The sequence below is a fragment of the Somniosus microcephalus genome, chromosome 5, assembly GCF_052327205.1.
Source record: "Somniosus microcephalus isolate GS21.2 chromosome 5, FLI_Smic_1.0, whole genome shotgun sequence".
In the NCBI taxonomy this organism is placed as follows: Eukaryota; Metazoa; Chordata; class Chondrichthyes; order Squaliformes; family Somniosidae; genus Somniosus; species Somniosus microcephalus.
The window spans coordinates 223,305,421-223,321,829 of NC_140991.1; the positions used below are offsets into that span (position 1 = coordinate 223,305,421).

At 47.3% G+C, this 16,409-nt stretch overlaps 1 protein-coding gene across 2 annotated transcripts in view; it reads right to left on the bottom strand.

Moving 5' to 3' along the window:
* Positions 1 to 16,409, bottom strand: part of adamts16 (ADAM metallopeptidase with thrombospondin type 1 motif, 16) — a 398,089-nt gene that overhangs the window by 184,483 nt on the left and 197,197 nt on the right. For both annotated transcript variants that reach the window (XM_085988720.1, XM_085988721.1), the window contains one exon: positions 4,340 to 4,512. In XM_085988720.1, the coding sequence (XP_085844846.1) occupies positions 4,340 to 4,512 (173 nt within the window). The remainder of the gene's footprint in view (positions 1 to 4,339; positions 4,513 to 16,409) is intronic.

Sequence of the window (16,409 nt, forward strand, 5' to 3'; positions counted from 1 at the left end):
GTGTTTAACTAACTTGATTGAGTTTTTTGATGAAGTAACAGAGAGGGTTGATGAGGGCAATGCGGTTTATGTGGTGTATGTGGACTTCAAAAAGGTGTTTGATAAAGTGCCACATAATAGGCTTGCCAGCAAAGTTGAAGCCCATGGAATAAAAGGGACAGTGGCAGCATGGATACGAAATTGGCTAAGTGACAGGAAACAGAGAGTAGTGGTGAACGGTTATTTTTCGGACTGGAGGAAGGGATACAGTGGTGTTCCCAAGGGTCAGTACTAGGACCACTGCTTCTCTTGATATATATTAATGACTTGGTCTTGGGTGTGCAGGGCACAATTTCATAATTTGCAGATGACACAAAACTTGGAAGTATAGTGAAGAGTGAGGAGGATAGTGATAGACCTCAAGAGGACATAGTCAGGCTGGTGGAATGGGATGATACGTGGGAGTTGAAATTTAATGCAGTGCGAAGTGATACATTTTGGTAGGAAGAACGAGGAGAGGCAATATAAACTAAAGGGTACAATTCTAAAGGGGGTGCAGGAACAGAGAGACCTGGGGGTATATGTGCACAAATCATTGAAGGTAGCAGGGCTGGCTGAGAAAGCGGTTAAAAAGGCATCTGGGATCCTGGGCTTTATAAATAGAGGCATAGAGTACAAAAGCGAGGAAGTTATGATGAACCTTTATAAAACACTAGTTCGGCCTCAACTGGAGTAATGTGTCCAATTCTGGGCACCACACTTTAGGAAGGATGTGAAGGCTTTAGAGAGGGTGCAGAAAAGATTTACAAGAATGGTTCCAGGGATGAGGAACTTCAGTTACGTTGATAGACTGGAGAAACTGGGGTTGCTCTCCTTAGAGCAGAGAAGGTTAAGAGGAGATTTGATCGAGGTGTTCAAAATCATGAGGGGTCTAGACAGAGTAGATAGAGAGAAACTGTTCCCATTGGCGGAAGGGTCGAGAACCAGAGGACACAGATTTAAGGTGACTGGCAGAAGAACCAAAGGCGACATAAGGAAAAAAAAATTTACGCAGTGAGTGGTTATGATTTGGAATGCACAGCTTAAAAGGGTGGTGGAGGCAGATTCAATCATAGCTTTCAAAAGGGAATTGGATAAGTACCTGAAGGAAAAAAAATTGCAGGGCTACGGGGAAAGGTTTGGGTAGTGGGACTAGCTGAAGTGCTCTTGCAGAGAGCCAGCATAGGCTCGACGGGCCGAATGGCCTCCTTCTGTTCTGTGCTATGATTCTATTAAATGAATTTCAACTTTGACAGCTGGGTTGAGAACTCCCTACACCAGAAATTCTCACTCCTCAGGCTACATCAGAGCCCAGCATATGGTATGCCCAATTAAGTGAGGTATACTAGTCTACAATAGGGCAGATGCAGGTCTTGCCAATGAGCTCCAGACAAATGACCTGGACCCATGAAGAATATGGGTCTTTGAACAGATCAGCCCCTTTATCCAGGGGCCAAGGGGCAGGGCGAGACCTGGGTAACTTCCCCCTGCTGAGGGTAGAATTAGTGCTGGGGCTACTGTAAGGTTCGATCCTGGTGTAACTGCCAAGATTGTGACTCGAGGAATTTTGGGGCCATTAGTTGCAGATATGGGGTCATTTTCACATTTGCTAACAATATCCAGTTCTATATCTCTACCACCATCCTTGATTCTAAGACCAAGCTTGTGTTATCAGACTGCCTCTCTGACATTAAATCATGGAGAAACCAAAATGTTCCCTACTTAAATTACAGGGAAACTGAAGCAGTCTTTTTTAGTTCTGCCAACACCTCCATATTCTTGCTCCCAACTCCATCCCCCTCCAGCTGCTGACTCGGGTTCAACTAGATGGTGCGCAACTTTGGTATTCTGTTTGACCCAAATCTGAGCTTCAAACACCATAGCCCCGATTTGAACCTAACCAGCCCATCAAGAATGGGTCAGATGCCCCGTCCGATTTTATGTTGCATTAAAGTCCTCCTGCTCCTGCCGGCTCCACAATATGGTAAGTAAAAATGTTCAAACTTACCTCTCAGGAAGCAGCCTCTCTGTGCGCTGTGCGCCTGAAGAAACTGACTGCAGCATGCTGTGGTCACTCACAATCAGATTTGCATATGCAAGTGGCCTAATGCTTGTTGCAGGCGTGCTCCCTGGAGACTTATGGAGGAGCTTTTATCAATTATGGTGGGCGGCGCACTTCCAGCATGGAAGAAACGCCCACCTGCCGTCCACCATATTGGACGCTTCTGTAAGGCTCGCAAAATTCTACTGATTCCCCCAAACCAAGAAAAGGGAAGATTTTGGACTGTTTGAAAAAATATTGAGCCAAAAGGGACTTAAAATCAAAACCCCAGGATTTTTGGCTATTTTAAAAGGCATGTCCAGGCCTGTGGAAAAGCTAACCAAAGGAACTGGGTTGGGCACAGTGGGACAGACAGTTTGAGTATTGGAAAAGGCCAGATTGTCCGAGAATGTTCTGGGCCATCCCAGCCATTCTACATAAAGACAATAGGCCCACGGAAGGACAGTTCCCGCCGAAACCTACAGGGCCATCAAGAACATGAATAATACAATGCATGCCACTAATCAACAAAAGAGACCCTGGCCCCAGCAGGAGAAGACAATCAAACAACAGTTTAAAACCAGTCAGAGAGACATCCAAAACCACTTTGCACACTTAAACTGATTTCGAAGCAATCCCAAAACTAGTTAAAAGTCAATTAAAAATAGATGGGACCAGCCCCGAAACTCGATAAGAATTTTAAAACTATTAAAATTAACGAGCCCGCCAAAATTAACAATGGACCAGAGGAGATTTGGCGGTCAGGTAAGCCAGGCCTCAAAACAGTATAATTGAGGCCTGCTTTGACTCACAGTTCAGTTCGAAAGTTGTTCAGTCAGAGAATTGAAACAGCAATCAGTGAATTGAAGTCAGCAGTACAGTTCGGACAGACACAGAAAGAGGCACAGCTCATTCGAAAGACATCAGCCTCGGGACAATCAATCAACGGAAGGACAACAGAAGGAGAACGGAAAGGAATCGCGGCAACCAAGGGCCCAAGAAACAAACAACCAATGATATTACCAGAAGCCAACCAGGTAATACTGGGCCACCGTGACCAACAAGAAACTAATTCGGAAGAAACCGAAGATCTGCAAGTTTTTTTCCACTCTACAAACTATTCCTGCGTTTGGTGAGCATTATCCCTGATCCTTTAGAGTCCAACTTAGCTAGTAAGCTGGGATTGGTAGGGGTGAAGTATTTTGTCTATTGTCATTCTCCCTCGTATATTCTGAAGTGTTCCCCCTTGTAGAGTGATAAGATTTATTGTGTTGTGTATATTTTCTTGTCTCAAATAAAATCAAAGTTCTTTTCACCAATTCAGTTGTCTGCGGCAATTTCATTACAACCCCCAAATAAGTCCAGGTCTAGAACCAAGGGAGTGGGAGCGATTCGAACCACTCAGAAGTCAGAGGTGAAGCTGACCCACACACCACCCCTTACACTTCAACGCCTATTTTACACAAGCAAACAATCCAATTTCTACGCCCATATACTTTCACCTAGGTAACATTACCCACCTCTGCTCTACCTCAGTCACACTGCTACTAAATAACTACACTTTGTAATGTCAAGACTTGTCTTCTTCAACAAGCTCTTTACCAGTCTCCCAAGCACCTCTCTACAAAACTCCAACTTGTCCAAAACGCTGCCTCCTGCTTCCTTTCCCACAATGCATCCTGCTTGCCTATAACCATGATCCTTATCAAACTTCATTGGCTCCCCGTCTCCCAAGGCATCAAATTCAAAATGCTTGCCCTCATTTACAAATCCTTCTGTGGCCTTACCACAACTTAAGTTTGCAAAATTTTTCAGCCTTCCATCCCAGGCCATTCCTTACAGTCCTCCAACTGTGCCCTTATTACATCCCTCTGGCCTGGTATTCTTTACACTGTGTCTGATAACTATCCAAGTCCCATCATCTGAAAGCCCTTCCTTAAACCTCTTTTTCCTGCTATTCTCTCTCTGCCTTTAAAAGTATCTTCAAAAATGTATCTTTCTGATGTTTATTGCCAATTCTTCTGATTCTACTACCACCACTCGGTCCATTCGCTCATAGATGAAGCTCCTTGAGACATTTTATTATGTTAAAGATGCTATACAAATGCAAGTCATTATTATTGTAAGCTTACAAGAAGTTACAAAACTCATTTTGAAAGCAAAAATTACTTTTGTATTAACAAAACAAAGCAATATTAGCATTTGACTGCACAGGACACGTAATATTGTTCATGATTTGCAACGCAATTTGTTGCAGTTTTAAAAAATATATATATTTACCCTCAACATGAATATATGGCTTCCAGTTGTAGTACCACCCTCGGAATGGCTTGCTGTTGTATTCTGCACACTGTTGCGATCTAAAATCAATGCTATTTTTAGGGCAATTTTGATTATTGCAAAGCTTGTACATACGAGGAGTACCATCACAGAACTTTCCTCCATACTGGGGCCTATCGAAAAAAAACAAAGTATTTTTTCACTAATGTTATGAGCCACACAGCATCAGAACTAACATTATGATCAAGAAATAGACATTAAAGACAAACTATACACATATTCATACAATCTACTCTCATAAGACTGTAGAAGTTATGCTAAAAGTTTATAATACACTGGTCAGATCATACTTGCATTAGGAACCAATTATATAAAGAAGCTTATGCAAATCGGGGGTCTAACGGCTGTTTCAGATGGGCACCCTAGACAATTACAGGGCATCCTAACTAATATTGTGTGCATTGCATTTTTGTTATGGATTGAGCATGCGCACGTCACATGCCATATTGGGCCGTACAGCACCTGCTTTTCACCAAAAAAATGCGCGTATGCAATCGAATTTCTAGGCCATAAAATTTACCTCAGGTGTCTTCAGTTTTAGTCATCATATTACTTATATTAGAAAGGGTACAGAAAAGAGCAACAAGACTGATCTAGAGTGTGACGGGATGAACTATGAGGAAACATTAGAGAAACTTCGGGTCAGCAGTCTAGAAATAAGTTGATTAAGGGGGGGATGCCATCTTAGTTTATGAAATATTAAATGGTATAGATGAGGTAAGTTCAAGAAAGTAGGACAGTAATAAAAATTAGTGAATAAATTGCAATGTACAAGGGTATTTAGAACTTTGAAACATGTCTTCAAGAAACTTTTCCTCCTATGTTGCGGGGTGTTGGTCATCAAGTTCAACATTCCTTTGCTCGAGCAACACAACACTGCAACCTTTGTTGCCGAGATGTACTGTGTGAAAATACAACACAAAGCTGTTCCAGTGAGCCCCAGACAAACAAATACAGGAAGATATACACGACAAGTTTAAATCAGATTAAAATGGGTTGCAAACATGCAACAAAGAAAATTGCTGTTTCATCCCTGATCAATCAATTTCAGTGTTACTAACATAGAATTAAATGGGTTACAAACTGGTCCTCATTGCACTCATTTTCCAGGCAGAAAACGGGGGCAATGATCAATTTTGCAGGGCAATGTCCTGCGCCCCAAGAACACCCGAAATACTTCCAACACCATACAGTTTTGGTGGGATTGTTGAGGCCTAACAACAGCCGCCACCAAAAAGTCAGTATATTTGTTTTTTTTTACTTGAGTCAGGAGGAGCAGGATCAACATTTCAAACCAGCAGGTCCAGAACATTAATGATTTATGAAATATTGACACACTGTAATGGATTCTGGTGTGTCTATTTTTTAAAGAACTGGAAATGAAAGTCCAAAATCAAAAAGAAGGAAACCCACAACCCTATGTTTTAATTATATTGGCCCATATTTTCCGATGCCTACGAGTGTGTACGTGCTGTGTACACACCCGTAGGGACATTGGAAATGCCGGTTTCAGGCATGCACAGCGCATGGGCTGAAAACCAGCATTTCCGATCAGATCGCACGCCTGCCCTGGAGACAGGCCTCTGCGGGAGGAGAGTTCCACTTTCTGCAGAACCTCCGCCCGCTGAAAACCCTTAGAAATCTTACGCCTGGTAAAAGCAGGTGTAAGGCCTGCTTTTACCTGCATAAGAGTTGAAAAAAAGTAAAAAAACACATTTTTTCCACTCATTTATAATTGAAAAATACTTTAAAAAAAGGTAAGTTTACTTTTAGCCCTGTAAAAAACTTTTAATTACTTTTTCAAAAATTTAAATTTTTGTTTAAAATGTTTAATTTAATGTAATTTTAACTCATTTAAAAAATGTGATGGTTTAAAAAAAAAATTATTTAATGTTTTAGTGTGGAGGAGCCACAAGAGACTCAGTGTACTTTAGTATAATCCCCTTAATTGTATTATAGTGCAGCCGGGGACTGCACCTTTAAACTGATTGTTACCTTTACAGTGTGTGTTTGCCTTTATCCTGCGTGGTGATGTCATGACGCCGATCACATGACCGCCAGTGGCGCGAAGAACGTGGGGACGTCATGACGTCAGCTTAGAGAACTTTCCAGTAGTCTTCGACTACCTGGCATTTTGATTTCCTCCTTGTAACATCCAGCAAACTTCGTTGTTATTAAATTCCAGTCTTTTAATCCATCGAGTTGAGCTGAATTATTTAGTTAGGAACCTCCATTCCTACATTGGTGACCCCGATCTCGTCGAACAAACTTCGAAGAGAATTCAACATGAGCACAAATGCCGTCGCCCTCAAATTGCCTCAGTTCTGGGAGCAGAAACCAGAAGCTTGGTTCCTACAGACGGAAGCACAGTTTCACCTGTGGGAGATCGTAGCGGATTCGACCCGTTATTTTTACGTGGTCTCCGCTCTCGACAGCGCCACGGCCTCGAGGGTCGTCAGCCTACTGAGCAATCCACCAGACGAGGGCAAGTATGAGGCTCTCAAAGCTCGTTTACTGCAAATATTTGGCCTTAACAAATCAGAGTGCGCACGCAGGCTCATTGCCATGCCAGGCATCGGGGACTCAAAGCCTTCGGAATTAATGAGCCAAATGCTCACCCTACTTGGTTCGGAAGACCAATGTTTTTTATTCCGAGAACTTTTCCTCTGCCAGCTACCTGACGTGGTGCAGACAGCCTTGGCCAGCTCTGAGATCACCGACTGTGTTAAGCTCGCGGCAGAGGCAGACAAAATTTTTGCAGTCTCACAGCAGTGCTGTGCAGCCACAAGGCGCCCTTCTCCTGCGCGTGCGAAGCCCAGCCCTCCTCCAGCAGGCTGGTGCACGTACCACGCCCGTTTTGGCGCCAAAGCTCGATGCTGCAAGCCTCCCTGCAGTTTCTCCCCCCCCAAAAAATCCTTCAGCAAGCCATCGCCCTTCGGAAAGGATGACAAGCCCTGAAAAGCGCGTTCAATTTACCATGGCGGTCGGTTCAACGGGGAAATTACTTTATGTTACGGATTCCACAATGGGGAGGCGATTCCTCTGCGACACTGGGTCCCAGTGCAGCATTTTGCCAGCTTCCAGGCTGGATCTACAATCCGGCGGCTGCGGCCCTGCACTCGAGGCAGCCAATGGCGTGGCGATTCGCACTTTTGGGAAATGGACGGTTACCGTTACTTTCGGCGGTCAGCAGTTCCTCTGGCAATTTATCACTGCCACAGTGTCACAGGCCATACTAGGAGCCGACTTCTTTTGTGCAAATGGTTTTCTAGTCGACGTCAAAAACTGCCGCCTTATTCACGCGTCCACTTACCACGCGGTGCCCTGCCACTGCAGCACCGCCGTGTCCTGGTCGGTCGCCTGTGCGGTACCAGTTCAAGACGGGTTTACACGCCTACTCAGCGAGTTTCCAGAGCTCACCCGGCCTACCTTCTCGGCAGCAGGCACGAAACATGGTGTGGCACACCATATCACCACGAATGGATCACCGGTTTACGCCCAGGCGCGCAAGTTAGAACCCAGCAAACTCGCGGCGGCTAAAGCCGAATTCCAAACAATGGAGCGCCTCGGGATCGTCCGACGCTCTGACAGTCCTTGGTCCTCTCCACTGCATATCGTCCCCAAACCAGGTGGAGGGTGGCAGCCTTGCGGTGACTACAGACGACTAAACGATGCCACGACTCCTGACAGGTATCCCATACCTCATATCCAGGATTTCTCAGCACATTTGGCTGGAAACTCAATATTTTCAAAGGTGGATCTCGTCCGCGGGTATCACCAGGTCCCGGTGCACCCCCAAGATGTTCCCAAGATGGCGGTCATCACACCTTTTGGCCTTTTCGAATTTCTTAGAATGCCTTTCGGGTTAAAAAATGTAGCGCAGGCTTTCCAGCGGCTCATGGACTCTGTTTTACGGGATTTGCCTTTCCTTTTCGTATATCTGGACGATATACTCGTCGCTAGCAAGAACCCCAAGGAACACTTGTTACATCTACGCCAGCTCTTCACTCGGTTAAGCCAGCATGGCCTCATTGTCAACCCGGCCAAATGCCAATTCGGTCTCACCAGCATCGATTTCCTGGGGCACAGGATAACATTGGACGGCGCCGTTCCACTAGCCACCAAGGTCGAGGCTGTTACAGCTTTTCCACGTCCCTTCGCTGTTACGTCCTCGCAGGAATTCCTGGGGATGGTTAATTTTTACCATTGTTTTGTCCCCAAGGCAGCGCAGTTGATGCAACCGCTGTATGAAGCACTGAAAGGGAAATCTGGCAAAGACCTCATCAACTGGACTCCCCAGATGGACCAGGCCTTCCTGGATACCAAAGCAGCACTGGCAGATGCAACCATGCTGGCACACCCTATTCCAGGTGCAACCATCGCTCTCACGACGGATGCTTCGGACTACGCCATTGGAGCGGTGCAGGAGCAGTGGGTAGACGGGACTTGGCAGCCGCTGGCCTTTTCAGCCGCCAACTACGCAAGAACGAACGCGAGTACAGCATGTTCGATAGGGAGTTGCTCGCCCTGTTTTTGGCTATTCGACATTTTCGCTTTCTGCTAGAAGGACGCCCGTTCACCACGTTTGTGGACCACAAACCACTCACGTTTGCCATGGCCAAAATGTCTGAACCTTGGTCAGCGCGGCAACAGCGCCACCTCACCTTCATTTCGGAATTCACCACTGATCTACGACACGTCTCGGGCAAGGACAATCTCGTGGCCGATTGCCTCTCCCGCGCTCCTGTCCTGGCAGTTAACCTGGGCGTCGATTTCGCCGGCTTAGCAGAAGAGCAGTTGGCTGACCCCGAAGTTCAAGCGTACCGGACCACGCCTTCCAGTTGGCAAGTCGCTGACGTTCAGTTCCACTCAGCAGGAACCATCCTTTTGTGCGACACATCCATGGGAGTGCCTCGTCCCATAGCGCCGGTCGAGTGACGCAAGAAAGTCTTTTGGGCGATACACGGGTTGTCGCACCCAGGGATGCGAGCTTTGCAACGTCTCATGTCCTGCAAGTTCGTGTGGAAGGGCATGCACTAAGATGCCCGAGATTGGACAAACAATTGTATTGATTGTCAAAAAGCGAAAGTCAACCGACATGTTAAAGCCCCTTTGGCTGAGTTTCCAGTGCCAGAGCGACGGTTTGACCACGTGCACGTGGATCTAGTGGGTCCTCTCCCCGGTTCACGGGGTTTCACGCATCTCCTCACAATAGTGGACCGCACCACCAGGTGGCCAGAGGCGATTCCGTTGGTCGCTACCACTACAGCTGATATTGCCAGGGCATTCCTGTCGTCGTGGGTGGCTCGCTTCGGCGTCCCATCCGACATATCATCGGACCGAGGGCCACAATTCACTTCCGAATTATGGAACGCCGTTGCACACGGCTTAGGTACCAAGCTACACCGTACCACTGCCTACCATCCACAGGCGAATGGCCTGTGCGAGAGGTTCCATCAGTCGCTTAAGGCATCCCTTTGTGCCAGCCTGCGTGGATCCAACTGGGTAGACAGATTGCCTTGGGTGATGCTAGGGCTAAGGACGGCTCCCAAGGAAGACCTTCAGTCTTCATCAGCTGAGTTAGTTTACGGGCAAACCTTGAGGGTCCCTGGTGACTTCCTGCCTCCGCATACAGAACCGTGGTCTGCAACTCAGCAGCTTATCCAGCATCGCGAGGCGGCCAAGAACTTCCTGCCCATTCCGACCTTGCATCATGGCTTAGAGGCCTCACGTTCCTGCGGACCTCATGTCCGCTGATTATGTCTTCATCAGGCACGACGCGCACAGAGACCCACTTAAACCACCATACGCTGGCCCATTTCGTGTCATATCTGCCGGTGAGAAATATTTCGCCGTCGACGTAGGCGGCAGACCGGACACCGTCTCCATCGACCGTCTGAAAGCCGCTCACCTCGATCGCACTGAAACAATAGTGCCTGCCCAGCCACCTCGCCGAGGACGACCGCCGTTGCACGCCGATTCATCATTACAACAGCCAGCCGTTGAACCGCCTACAGATGCCTCATCGTCGTTTTCGCAGTCAGACACTGCGTTCGCCGCACCTGACACGCCGCAACAACCACAGCCAGGCTCCATGCTTTCTCCCGACGTTCCACTTCCGCCGCCTGAGGGTCGTCGACGCTCGGAGAGAACCATCAAGCCCCCTGTTCGTTTGACACTGGCCATTAATGGGGATTCTGGGGGGGGCGCCTGTGGAGGAGCCACAAGAGACTCAGTGTACTTTAGTATAATCCCCTTAATTGTATTATAGTGCAGCCGGGGACGGCACCTTTAAACTGATTGTTACCATTACAGTGTGTGTTTGCCTTTATCCTGCGTGGTGACGTCATGACGCCGATCACGTGACCGCCATGACGCCGATCACGTGACCGCCAGTGGCACGAAGAACGTGGGGACGTCATGACGTCAGCTTAGAGAACTTTCCAGCAGTCTTCGACTACCTGGCATCTTGAACGAACGTGTTTTGATTTCCTCCTTGTAACATCCAGCAAACTTCGTTGTTATTAAATTCCAGTCTTTTAATCCATCGAGTTGAGCTGAATTATTTAGTTAGGAACCTCCGTTCCTACATTAGTGTCTTTTTGGGGTGATCTCCATTCATATATTTGACAGGTCTATCGGTCAAGTGTATGAAGGGAGATCCCTTCTCCTATTGGCTGGCCTGGCCCACGTGATCCCAGGGACGCTTGCGAGCTGCATGTGCCCCTGGGATACCTGGGCCCTGCGTATTTCGACTTTGGAGAGGCCCAGGAGTGGAAGTGTCCGGACCTTGGGAGCCCTCAGGTAAGTTTGTAGATTTTTTTCCGATAGGAGGCATCTGCACGCAGGAAGCCTCCTGTCGCAAATCATGGGCCAATATATTCCTGATCTGATTTTTTTTAAAGAAGTGATTGTATTCCAATTAAAACTAAATATCCAAGTGATCAAAGGGCTTCAGCATTTTATTTTACAACAAAAACATCTCTACAGAAACACCACAGAATGTGCTCCTTCTCAGTGATATTTGACAAAACACCACTATGTGTTCTGGCAAATGGAAGTTTCATATTGAGGCCTCAGGGCAACTTGCATTTGTAATGATGATGCTGAGAGCGATAGGGAGGCACCGTTTATTGGAGAGATGATGTATGGCGTTTTAAGAATGTCATCCATACTTTCATAGCCATATGCTAGCCACCTGTGGTTGAAGCATAAGTTTACGTGAATCTGGCATGGATGAGTGCATTCCTTGCGTGACGGCCAGCAATGTGCTGGAGTGCTGCTGCATTGGCTACACCCGGCCCCGCAAGGTTTGCCTGCTCCTCGTCCTCCCCTCCTTCTTCTGAGGATGCTCTGCGCTGAGCCACTTGTTCCTCAGGGAGCGCTAAGCCACGCTACTGTGCGATGTTGTGCAGGGCACAGCAGATGACGATGATTCTGGACACCGTGGCTGGTGCATACTGCAGGGCTCCAGCAGATCTGTCGAGGAATCAGAATCGCACCCTGAGAAAGCTGATGGTTTGCTCTATGATGTTTCTGGTGGAAATGTGGCTCACATTGTACCACTCCTTAGCCTCGTTTGATGGCCTCCTCATCGGTGTCATGAGCCACCTTTTCAGGGGATAGCCCTTGTCACCAAGTAACCATCCGGAAAGTTGGGTTGGCGGATTGAAGAGCTGAGGCACAGTAGACTGCTGCAGGATGAAGGAGTCATGGCAACTGCCAGGATACTTTGCGCAAGCATGCATGATGATGTTCCTGTGCTGGGTTGTGATGGGGTGCCCTAATGGCCACATGTGTGTAGTCTATGATGCCCTGCACCCTTGGAAAGCCTGCCATATTTGCAAATCCAACTGCACGCGAAGTTACACTTGCTTCATCCGTGGAGAAGTGGATGTAACTGTGCACCTTTGCAAAGAGGGCATCGGTAACCTGCGTGATGCAGGCATGTGCGGACGACTGCGAGATGCCGCTGATGTCTGCAGATGATCTCTGGAAGGACCCTGAAACAAAGAACTTGAGTGCGGTGGTGACTTTGACAGCCACTGGTAAGGAGTATACACATGCTCCTCTGGGCTCCAGGTGTTGGTGCAGCATTGCGCAGATGACAGCGACTGCGTCTCTCGGAAGTCTCAGCATCCTTTGGCACTGCTGCTCACTCATGGTGAGGAAGCTCATCCTATGCCTGTAAACCCGGTGTTGGGGGTTTCTCCTGCGGGAAGGTGCAGGCCTGTGCTGATGCCCTCTGCCCTGTGCATCATCAGGTGGCTGAGGAGAAGGTTGGCGCTCCTGCTGTTGGTGCTGCCGCTGTGCCTGGTTGCACTGCTGCTGCGGCTGCTGTTTCTCTGAATCCGACGACCTGGTTGAGAGGATATAAATGGTTCCCATACCACTGGTATATATCTCAGTCGAGGAACGGAGGTTGTGTGCGCTCAGACAAAGTGGCCAGAGGGTATTCCAAGGAGGTCACACAGCAGATGGATTTCAGCCTCAACATTCACAAGATTAGTTGAGCTGCTAAATGTCCCCCAAGCCTCAAAGCACTAAGTTGTGGCATGTGAAAGAATGAGAGATTGCAGGACCGCTTTTAAGCTGCTCGAGCAGCTGGCAACAATTCAGGTCCTAGCTCAACCCGGCTCAATTCACCTGGCGTGTTTTAATGAAGGTGGGCAGCATGTTGAAAAACCTCGAAAATCTGATCAGCCCTTTAAAATAGGATTATCCAGGCAGTTAACAACCTGTCCTGCCATTTGGTGTCAGGTCAATTCGGGAGCGGCTGACCCGACACTTCCCAAAGTTGCGTGGAGGCGGGTTCGCAGCCCGCTCCCAATTTCTCCGATTTTCGCGACAGACCTGCCTCCAAACCCACCCCCTCAGATGAATAAAATTCATGGCCCAGGTCTCTATTTACTAATAAGCTTCCAAAGGAGTATGGAGGAGCAGGACAATATAAAGACAACAGCGTGCTGCTCAGAGGCCAGTTTGATGATGCTTTCCCAAAACTAGATTTAATGTAAAAGAGCATTACGACTGAGGAAAATTCTATCCAATTTATTTCTGTAAATGTATTCTGTCTGTATTATATACCTACGCACATTCTTTCAAACTTAAAATATAAATGTATTTACAAATTATTGTGCTGATACAGTGATTGATTGACTGGAAAGTTATTCTCCCAGAAATTGCTGGAAAAATAACGACGAGTTCATGGTGTTATAATTACTACCTTGTAAAAATCTAGCAATTTGTGGCAAAGAAGAGATACGCCGATTGTTGATTCTCCACAAATTGCTGGACGATTTGCACCGCTCCGCCATTAGCCTCGCCAAAACCAAAAACGTTGCCACCTCTCCGTTAAAATTAATAGCATGTCTTGAAATTGCTGGATTTGCACCATAAATTCAAATTAATCTCGCCGCTGCCAATTAGGGCTGGTAATTCATATCATAAGGACTCTATTAATGATATGATTTATGGTCCTGACATGAAACTCAATCTTGGAGTCTGAGCAAGGGAACAAATGAAGCTGTGGAGTCTCACTCCAGCAGGTTGTGAATTGTCTTAGAGGTTTTTAAAACTTTATTTTTTTTATCTGTCTTGGCAATATTTTTGAGCCAGTCTTGCCGTCCACACTCCTGTTAGTGTCAGAGTACAACAATTTTCAGGATGAAAAGTTGTTTTGACACTCAAAAATCAAAATTAGATCAGATTCCTTTCATAAAATAATTTTGGGATACAGTATAGGAGAAAGACACTTACCCTGACATTCACTCATTATTAACTTCTCAAGGATGAATGCAATAATTCCCAAACACAACAGGGTTACAATGTACGATAGCTAAATACTGCGGATGCTGGAAATCTGAAATAACAATAGAAAATGCTGGAAAAACTCAGCAGGCCAGGCAACATCTGTGGAGAGAGAAATAGGCCTCGATTTTAACTGACCCGTGGAGTCGGAATTGGAGGCGTGCGAGGGGTTAAAGTCCCGAATTCGGGGGTCCCGACACCATCCTGCCCCCAACCCGCCTCCATGTAAGTTTCAAAGGAGGCGGGTACCCGCCCCGCACTGGGACCCACCTACCCGAGGCGGGAAGGGATTAGTGACAATTAACTGCCTGTTAACAGGTAGTTAACAGGCAGTTTTTAGCCTAATCCCTATTTTTGATGTTGAAGTGTGGGATTCACGACTGCTCCAAACCACGCCAAGTTAGAGGAGTCGGGCCGTCGGGTTGAAGGACTTGGAGGGGTCGCGATGTCGGTGTTCAGGTGAGTGATGGGTGCATGAGTGCAAAGGTAAGTGTGTTTGGTGTGTCTAACGTGTATAAAGAAGTTTAAATTACCTGTACTTACCTTTTTAGCTTTCCTTCCTCTAGGTCTCGGGAGTCCATCATCTAACCAGCACAGAAAGCAGAACGGCTGCGAACTGTCAAAAGTGACAGCCTGCAGCTTTCTGCGCTGGAGAGATTTCTAACTGAGTCTGTGTAGAAGGACTCAGGTTAGAAGTAAGACTGTCAGTGTTTCACAGTTTCAAACAGCTGTGAAACACTAATATTTCATCTGTCAAAACGTCTTGACAGATGAAATTTCAGTCTGTGACGTCACCTGTTGTCGGGTGGCCCTTAATTGGCCTGCTGAGCTCGCTGGGCGGGCTCAACAAGGTCAATCAAGTTAAAATCGCGTGGATTGGCCGCATCTCGATGGAGGCGGGACTACAACCCCGAAAGTTGCAGTCCTGCCTCCTTCCCGACTTCTGAGTGAAAATCACCCCCATAGAGTCAGCATTTCAGATCGAAACCCTTCGTCAGGACGTTACAATGTCCTCTTCTTCTGCTTGTTCTTTTTAATTTTGTTCTTACATTTCCTTTCTTTCTCGTATTTTCTCTCTCTCTTAATCCACTCTCTTTCCCTCTCTATTTTATTTTCTCTATCTAATTTGACAATAATTCACCTAATTTCTTACTCCTTCATTCACTCTGTTTCTGTTACTATCTTTAAATGTCATTCTTAAGGAGATAGAACATTGGGCAAGACATTCATGAGGTCCCAGATACAACAATGTCATCACTGCGCCATTATCAATTCGCGTTTCCAGCAATTTGCGGCGCAAATATAGTGCAATCTGGATGGTGAGGGAAAAAATCCAATTAGGCCACTCGCCGCGAGATGTGACCATTCCACCAATTCCTAGGCCATTATAATTTCTGAAATTCTACCAAATGATTCAAAGGGTTGGTCACTGTGACTTGCAAATGAAAAGTTAATTGCAGGATCTCAACCTTAGCTCAAAATTAAAAACATAGGCCTAAAAATGTGGTTGCTTTGCACCTCCCATTAGCGCCCTAAGAGGGAGCTGATGGGGCGCAAAGCAACTAGTGCCTGGGCGCGGCGCCACCAACGCCTCCCGCAGCGCCCCGCTCGAGCCCCGGCTGCGATCTTTGGTAGCGCCCTCTGACTTACCATAGGACGCTATGTCTGATGGGGTCAGGGGGCCTACCTGCAGTCGGGGCGGCGCTAATTAAAGGTAAGGTGCTGGGCAGCCATTTTTGTTGCTGGTCATCTGCCAGCTCCTGCCCCCGTTGCCATCCCCAGCCTCCTCTGCAGTCCCCACTGTGGGGTACCGGCTGCGCTCCGTGAGCCCTGCACTTCTCGAGTGCCGGGCTCTTTTGCCGGCACGCCGATTCCTGGTAGCCCAGCTAGGCCCTGGGTCGCGCTGCGCTAGGCCCCTGCCCTTTAAGAAGGGGAGGAAGGCCTGCAGTACTGCGGCGCGACATGCTGCAGCTTCCAGTAGCGCCCCGCTTCTCTCTCGGGGTGCTACCAGTGAATTTCGGCCATGGGGGCGCTAACTTTTTTAGGGGCGCTAAAAGTAACGAAGGGGGCGCGACTCAATTTCCCCTCCCTAGAGTCATAACGGCACAGAAGGAGGCCATTCAGCCCATCGAGTCAGTGCCGGCTCTCTGTAGAGTAATCCAGTCAGTCCCATTCCCCCACTCTATCCCTGTATCCCTGT